Consider the following 8439-nt stretch of genomic DNA (forward strand, 5'->3'; position numbering starts at 1 on the left):
GGAAATTTACGGACAACATTCAATGTCCTCGAAATGACAGCGAAACTCTTTCTGGAAATAGATTCATTAACAGAATCTACGTAACCTACGGAACAGATTCATTAACAGAATTCACGGAACATATTCATACAGAATAGACGAAACAGAGTAAGATGAGACACATAATTAAAATAAATAAAGTAAAGTGAAAAAAAAAAATAGCTAGGGACTTGTAACTTAAGATGATACGAATAAGTTCAGACACATAATTAAAATAAAGTGAAAAAAGTATAGCGAGGGGTTTGTAAGAGTACTTATTTTGCACCCGAAATCTTAGATTTGATTTTCCCTCTCGCAATATTACTTGCATTTAGGGGCGAAGTCACTAAAAAGACCAGAGAGTGGTCTCTCACCCCTTCCCCCCCCTCCTCCCTTTACCCTAAAATAAATAATATATTAAGTTCATTTTGTCTATAAATTAACCATGTAACTTCTTAATTTCTCATCTAGTTATATTCCTCAAATCTTCTAAATTAGTTTATGATATTTGCACTAAAACTTTATAAATTTTTAAACTCTCTCTCTCTTTTATCGTTTCCTTCATTTTGTTCTCTGCCGACAAAAATTCATAAACTGTGTCTACTGATTGAGAATGAGTGAATTAACTAAAGCTTTGTGAATTTTTTTTTGTTTCCCTCCCTTTTTTTTTAATCTGAGTTGGGCACTTTAATATTGAGATTTATAAACATTATTTGTATTTCTTCTCTGTTAGAATATAAATTATAAACTTCTAAGTTTTTAATAATGTAGATGTTTGAGATTATTACTTATGAAATTGAAGACAACTATGATTGTAATGAATAAATGTATTATCAATCAATATGAGATGACATTATGAAGTAGGATAAAACGAGTATTGTATCAAGAAGAAAAAAAAAATAAAAAAAATGATATAGGGCAAATGAATAATTAAGTGTTTTTATTATTATATTTTTCACTAGTTTAAAAATATAGTTTTTACCAACTAGCTGTTAGTGTGACGGTACTTCTCTTCTTAATGTTGGAAGAGGACTAATGCTCAAATCGCCCTACCAAGCGAACAAAGTTTTCAAGGATGAAATTAACTAAATTGATAACTTTATTTTCTTCCTTGATTGAGTCGTTAGTTAAAGATTCTGACTACATGTTTGTTTTTCCTTCTTTTTCTTTATAAATTAAAAAACTTCTTAATTACCCTTGTGCTTTTTGGTCAATCATATTACCATGGATTTGTTTCATGGTTTCAATTTATTTTGCTTATGTTTCTTTTTATTTTTCAAACAAAGTAGAATGTGTGGTAATATATATGCACCCAAACTTGCACATGTAACTCACTTGGAAGATTCTCCAATAAGTATTTTATGTTAAGGATTGGTTACATAATTCTAATCTTGGCCGTTGATTATATTTATTAAATGTGTTGATAGTCTCTTAAATGCAATCCAACAGTCGAAATTAGAAATATTTAACCAATCCTTGGAAACTTCTCAATAAAGGCAACATTGTTATGATGCCAAATCCAGTAAAGTTTTTGTCAATATTAATGTGTTCTGCACATTCCCAAATCGACAAGAATGTTGGGGTTTTCTCTCAAGTAAGAGGCAATATGCACTAAATTAAATGTTATATATATATAAATAACTCATTCGTCCAATATATATATAAATAACTCATTTCTATCGGAAATGCATTATATAAAGTTAAAAACAAACACTTGTAACTATAGTTAACATAGCATTTGCAAAGATACCTAAACAACTCTATCAACCACATTTCACATTCGCCTAGCACTTCACTACCTATTCTATCCAGTTTCCTCAAGCCGAGTAAATGAAATCAGACAGACCTACAGATTTTCAAGTGTACAAGTTTAGCTACGCCATGTGTTGTGCCGCTTTGCTTCGAAGGTTGCTCCATCATTAAGCATGTCCTGAGCATCAGTCTCCATTCCAAGCTTTGAGAGTGCCAGAGCTTGCAAGTAGAATGCAGTTGGCCACTCTGGTATACACACCTGTGCCTGCATCGCATCTCTTAAAGCAAGTTCCGCTTGGCCATTCATCAAGTAAGAGAAGGCTCTTCTCGCAAAGACAGTTGCTGAAGGGCCAGACATCATAGCGACTAACTGTTTATTGCATAGAAAAGGTATCCTTGAATAATTGCGTATCCAAAATAAATAATCAACACTCCTCTTTTTATAGTGGTTTAGGAATTCAGGATTTTTCTCTTTTTTAGTCTACGGTCGGTTCCAAATAATTAGGCTGAGTAACACAATGTTTATCTGCTTAGTGTGAATTAACCAACCTGGTACCTGTGCAATGTGCAACGTGCACATTTAAATTGTGGCACTACGATTTTAAAAGCCCTTGCATGGCAAAAAGAATATTGAACTAATTTGTCACATAATATCATCCATTCTTAAGATAAAATTCGGTCGAAGGAGAGGGAGAGTGCATGTACCTTGGAATAATACTCAATTGCATTCTTGAAATCCTTGTCCCTAAATGCAATATCCCCAAATTTCTTCGTGTTCAACATATCTTGGACTTGTTGTGTCCATTCTTGGAATGAGAGCTGAAAAAACAGATCACATTATGAGAGAACTTTAATAAAGTCTAATTCATGAGCCCATGAACATGAGATAAGGTCAATCATGGAAAAGAAGCATCAACCACACTTTGCCAAATATGTATATGCATAAATAAATAATTAAAAAAAAGAGATGATATGCCTTATTGTACAATGCAACCAAATAGAGATTACATCCAGATACAATTATGTACTTGCCACAAGGGACAACCATGACACCCGCACAACATCAACAAGCAAACAGGGTAAATTCCCAGAGTAGAAAAAATAGAATAGGGAGAACAAATCTCTAGTGAACAGCAGTGTAGCTCATTCCTCTTATATGACATACAACCATTTTGTACAAATTTTTTTTTCCCCTATCATGTACTTTACACATGGGAAAAAATACGACAAGTTTCGAACATATCTGCAGCATTTGACGTATGTCAAAGCAGGTTGGATTCTCATGTCTGCAATTAGCATGCTTTCCAGATTGGGGAGCATTCAAGCTACTTGTTTTGAATCAATGACACATAAAAGAGAAAAATACTAAAACCTAGAGGAAATTCAAATTCTAAGGACTAAATTAATATACTAAACAACAAACCTATTCGCAAAATTGGGAAAACCCATGCATTACAATTTAAGGTCTATTTATCTAAATAATGTTGTGTATAGATTATTTAAGAACTCTGTTTCTAACCGTCAAGTCATAAGTACACGTATAATAGGCAATTCAGCGTACCTCATTTTCTGCACCTTCTTCATCTTTATAGCCTGTTTTTAGCAAAATATCATGCACAGCAGTAAGATCCATCCTTGCACAAGCCTTTCCAAGAGGAGAAAGCATGGTTGGAACCACAACAGTATTTCTAGAAAGGCCCATTAGAACATGAGATGCCGCCTTAATAAACAAACCATATAAGCAATCAGAACAAATCAGGACGGAAAAAAGAATATGTTATCACCTCTTTCTGAGGATAAACAAAGAAATAGCAATTTCATGATCTGAGGATAACACGATATGTCACCTCTTTCTGCTTTTGAAGTGGTGCAACGACTGTAAGAAGAAACTTAATATCTCCTCTATCCCTAGCCTCAGACTGAAGACATTTGGAAGCAAGTTCAACCAATTTAGTGGCATCATCATTCACATACTGCCCTTCCAATGATGAATCCATCAACAACAATACATTCTTTTCCCTTATCAAGTCCAGTGCCTGGAGATACAATAATCACTTAAACAATTTTTGTATCTTTAAATGTAATCTCACATCAATTAATTAAGCTAAACAGAACCATTTCCCAACTTTGCATTCCCAAAAGACCTTGAAATTAATGCAAATTGAGCTGAGGAAGAATCACAAACGACGACAAAATACTGAACCTCAAAGTAGTGCTTTCAAGTAGACTTACTGAACATAAACTGTTTGTAAAGTCAAATTCTCACTTTCTTGTTGAATTTAAGACGTCAATGATACCAAATATATCAAAATTATAAACCAAGTGTACGACCTAGATACATACTGAATACAGTGAAAACAAAACATTCAAAAAACGTTAAAGTTTTACAGAATGCTAATGAAACAAGCAGAAGGATCCTAAAACATTATGTAAAAAGCTACATTTGGAATCCTGATATCATCACCAAAAAAATATTTGCAGAACGGCAGTACAGAATCTACAGCCTATGCAGTAGAAATGTCAACGGATTTACAGAAGAAATAAAAAATTTCCTGAAAATCTCACGAGGAGTACAACGTAAAGGTTCATGGGATGTAAGTCCACGTACATGGCTTGGAGGAATATGCTTGCCACTCAAAAGGTCCAACAGGACAGTTCCATAACTGTAGATTACACTCTCTGGAATGACCCTGCCTGCAAAGTTTGACACTAATCAAATACGCTGAAAACCGGTTTTCATATCTCCAATGATATTAAGTTATCAACCAAATCTGGCTAAACTATAACACCACCATGGGACGATACTGACACACTAACTTGATGCACATATATCAGGACTTGTAAGCAAGAAAAATGCTTCCAAGAGTTATGTACTATTCCATTAATCCATACTTCGAAAAGAACATAACACACTCAAAGTTTGTGTGCATTGATGCACAAAAATTATTATGTTTCTTAGTCCAGCATAATTCTCTGTAATATGAGTGAAAAATCTTGCAATCTAAGCATGATAATTTATCACATGATATCCTAGCAGCCTGACTATGAGAAGATCTAATCAATTTAGAGTGTTTTTGTTATCACTTTATAATATGAAGCGTTTGTTTTTTGTTTTTTGTTTTTCAATTTTGTTACCTGAACTTCTGTTTGTGTCCCAATTCAATATCAACAGTATAATTTGTCCCTGTTTAGTATCCAAGTTAGTTTTGCATCTAATAAGTAACAAAACAAACTTCTGTCAGAATGACAAACATTCTCAAGGGCAATTTGTTGCTTTATGGAAGCAAAATTGTGTGTGGAGGGTTAAGTGTGGGTAGGGCCTCCGTGAAGTGACAAACTTTCCCCTGAGATCTGTTAATCATTCTAATGGAAGTTTGATTTCTTACTTATTGGAAAAAGAAATTAATTTAGGTACAAAATTGGGACATATTATAATTCGGGTGCTGAAATGCAACATGGGCCAAAGTTCACTTACCAAAAATAGAAAAGAAAACCCTTTTTGTTCTACCTTCATTACAATATTTTGCTATTTCGATATGATGCAAAAGATAATCTACAAAAGCTTTTTTTGTCATGCGTAGGACTTGTTGTTAAGTAATTTACCTGTTCGTAGAAACTCAGGTGGAGTATAAGCTAAATTTGTACTGTAGCTTTTTCCATCTCGACTATTTTTCATAAGGCCAAAGGTAGACAAACGAGGGTCACCATCCTGACACAAGTTCATAAGTCAGTTATAATCTTATCACAAAAATCTTACAGAACCTTGTAGTATGATTTATAGAATATGTCCAAACCTAAAACATGTCCGCTAAAGTGATACTCAAATGTATTTATATACAAAGGAAAAGGACTAGCAGTCGGTCACTTCAGAGACAGCCTATTACTGAATGCAATAGTAAGATGTTTAAGATAGCAATAATAAAGAGCAAGAATAGAGAATTTCCATAATATGAAAACAAAAAGAATTTTTACATTGGATCAATGTTAGCGAAACATTGGCACACCTTAATTGAAATGGGCAAATTGAGCCAACAAGGAATGGAATAAGAAACTAATGCAGTACATTTCAAATAGTTGGAAAATGCCTGGTCATTTTTCCTCTTTCTTGCTTGGCAAGTCCTGGTAAATTTATTACATATACAGAAATGAAGTAAGCTAACTTTTGGACCATTCTCAAACTTCTTTATGCAGTTTAGAAAGGCTATACAGGAACACCCCCCACCTTATATGGTATACAATTCAACACAATGTTTTAATATGATTTCCAACATGGCAATAAATGAATTGCACAACAAAATGTGGATAAATTGGTAAATATAGTGTATTGGTTTGAGTTCTGGGAATGTGGACACGTCAACCATTTATGGATAAAGCTATATTTGGCAAAGTTAGCAAACAGTGCAATTAAGTTTACCAAGATGAGTGATAAACTAAATAGCCACCAAAGCAGAAAATCATGGCAAAAATTGAACGATTTGACAGATCGGCAAGTAGCAACATATGCATACGACAACAACCAAGATGAACTTCGACATGCAAACCCAAAAGTCTACTGCATCCAATTGGAATAATCTGAAGGCACAGGAATGACAGTTGTAAAACCCCGAACAAAAACTGTACTCTTCGTCACACAATCATATGCATACCTCATCAAAAAGAACTCTGTATGCATTTAAATCATGATAGATCTTCCGGTTCTCGATATTACAATGATCGAGTGCCTGTGCAATATAGTATGCAACTCTGACACGCATTTCCCATGGCAATGGCTTCTTGTCCCCTATAAGAAACCATAAGTAGTCGTTAAGCAAAGAAAAAATAACTCTGCCTGTGCAACGTAGTTTTTGGAGCATGTATATAACGAAAAAGTGACAAGTATGAAGTGATAAATATACACAGGAAACATCAACAATTTTAATTGCACTAAGCAAACAGTAGTCAACTTAAATTAAGGGGTTTTCCTAACAGATTAGATTCGGGAAACGGTATATGTCCTAATAAGCTTTGTTCTTTTGGACTTAAAGTGATGGTAGTCCACCTAACCTTTTAATTGTACACATTTCATCAGAAAAAGGGACGTAGGAGAGGAGTTTATCTTAAAGGTACACAAAAAGTGCTGGAGAAAAGCAAAAGTTAATCCTAGTGCACAAAACGTGTTGGAAAAAGCAAACAGGAAAAGGATGGTTAATTACAAAGTCAATAGTATGCACCAAAAGAAATATAAAAGAAACAGGAAGGGATAGACTGGCAGTACAATGAAAGAGATGCTTGGAAAGAGTATCATTGGGCATATACTCAGCCACCAAGAGCCGTTCATCTCCCTCAGCACAGCAACCAACCAGATTCACTAATCTCTTGTGCCTCAACTTCCCCACTCCCACAGCCTCAACCTGCTCAATCATATTCATTAACATCAAATTCAATTCCTCAATAATGCCAAACGCTCCTCCATTGAAGGAAAAATTATTAAACAAATATAAAAATTAACTGTCCTGCTAAATTGTTGAAAAATCCAAGACCCAACATTTTACATTTCCTTTTTGTCTTCCATTTTTCTCAGCATCACCAGATAAATCAGCAGCCCCAAATGAAAACCCCAGAAGAAAAACAAGCATTATAAATACTCTGTTAGAAAGTTTTTTTTTAAAAAAAAAATTTTATAAATTTTTTTTTTAAAGTATAAGAATGCTCACTTCTATGAAGCTGAAAGAAAAATCTATTATGTTTGTCAATGCTCCAAACCCAAAGGATTTCTTGCATTTCTATCATATTCTTTAGCAACCAAACAAGACATACACAGAATATGCATTTTTTTATTATTTATTATTTCCCAATAGCTATTTTCCTTTTCCATCATTTTCTCAGGAATCAAAACTCACCACAAACTGTTGGGCGTCGGGCCAAGACTGCTTGGAGAACCGTTTAACAGCGACAAGGCGATTGTTATCAAGTTTTCCTCTGTAAACGACATTGGGAGCTTTTTCACCACTCTCGGAAACAATGCATTCGGAGCTAAACCCATTGGTGGCCTTTCGTAGCTCGTCTAGACTGTACTCTTTGAACATAGGTGCTTGGACCTCTAGCCCAGCTTGATCTCCATTAGCTTCAAAGCAAAACCATAAAAAATCAATGCCATAAAAAATAAAAATGCAGACCCAATAGAGAGAGAGAGAGAGAGAGAGAGAGAGAGAGAGAGAAACCTGGGTCGGGTTTGTGAGTGTCGGGTAGAGAAGATGGGTCGTCAGGGGAGCGGTGGAGGTGGGTGGTTTTGGAGTGTAAGCAGCCCATTTTGAGTGTTGTGGGTGGATTAACAGTAATTGGTGTTCATGGAAGGAAAATGTGAAAGCTTTGAAAATCGAGGGACAAGAAACGACACGGGACTTGGGGGAGTGCTGCTGCAACAGCTGAGGAAAAGGTGACTAGTGACCGAGTGAGTACTGAACTGAATCTGTGAAAAGAGACAGCCAAAGAGGGAGAGAGTGTTGTCTTTGTATGTGATGGAAGCAGAAGAAGGGGGTCACGTGATTAGCCTATCATTAGTCACGTGCTGGTTGTGGGAGATTGAAGGAGCAGTAGGGGTGCAACTCGGTTGGGCAATCCAACCCGCTGGAACCAAACCTGATTGGACTGGTTAAAATTCGGTAAAAGTTCCCTCGAATCCAACCCGAC

The 8439-nt window shown here is 35.2% G+C and overlaps 1 protein-coding gene across 2 annotated transcripts; it reads right to left on the minus strand.

Annotated features, from left to right (window-relative positions):
* Positions 1–1648: 1648 nt before the first annotated feature.
* LOC117627422 (serine/threonine-protein kinase BSK2) lies at positions 1649–8232 on the minus strand. 2 transcript variants are annotated; one of them, XM_034359520.1, is made up of 10 exons: positions 7971–8232; positions 7650–7873; positions 7025–7160; positions 6417–6550; positions 5374–5479; positions 4379–4464; positions 3618–3806; positions 3332–3490; positions 2476–2589; positions 1649–2140 (listed from the first exon to the last, which is right to left on the minus strand). In XM_034359520.1, exons 1-10 carry the CDS (start codon positions 8056–8058, stop codon positions 1889–1891), a joined length of 1488 nt encoding a protein of 495 aa, XP_034215411.1. In that variant the 5' UTR covers positions 8059–8232; the 3' UTR covers positions 1649–1888. The 2 variants fall into 2 exon arrangements, with proteins under 2 accessions (XP_034215411.1, XP_034215413.1); XM_034359522.1 differs by having other exon boundaries at positions 1958–2112.
* Positions 8233–8439: the final 207 nt, after the last annotated feature.

This window comes from Prunus dulcis, chromosome 5 (genome assembly GCF_902201215.1).
Source record: "Prunus dulcis chromosome 5, ALMONDv2, whole genome shotgun sequence".
NCBI lineage: Eukaryota > Viridiplantae > Streptophyta > Magnoliopsida > Rosales > Rosaceae > Prunus > Prunus dulcis.

Bases quoted from the DNA above. Each gene is read 5' to 3' on its own strand.
- LOC117627422 (XM_034359520.1), bottom strand. From the start codon at position 8,058: ATGGGCTGCTTACACTCCAAAACCACCCACCTCCACCGCTCCCCTGAC. The intron at 7,161-7,649 runs GTGAGTTTTGAT...ATGATTGAGCAG, and splicing joins CCGACGCCCAACAGTTTGTG to GTTGAGGCTGTGGGAGTGGG. The intron at 3,807-4,378 runs GTACGTGGACTT...TTGTATCTCCAG, and splicing joins AGCATATTCCTCCAAGCCAT to GCACTGGACTTGATAAGGGA.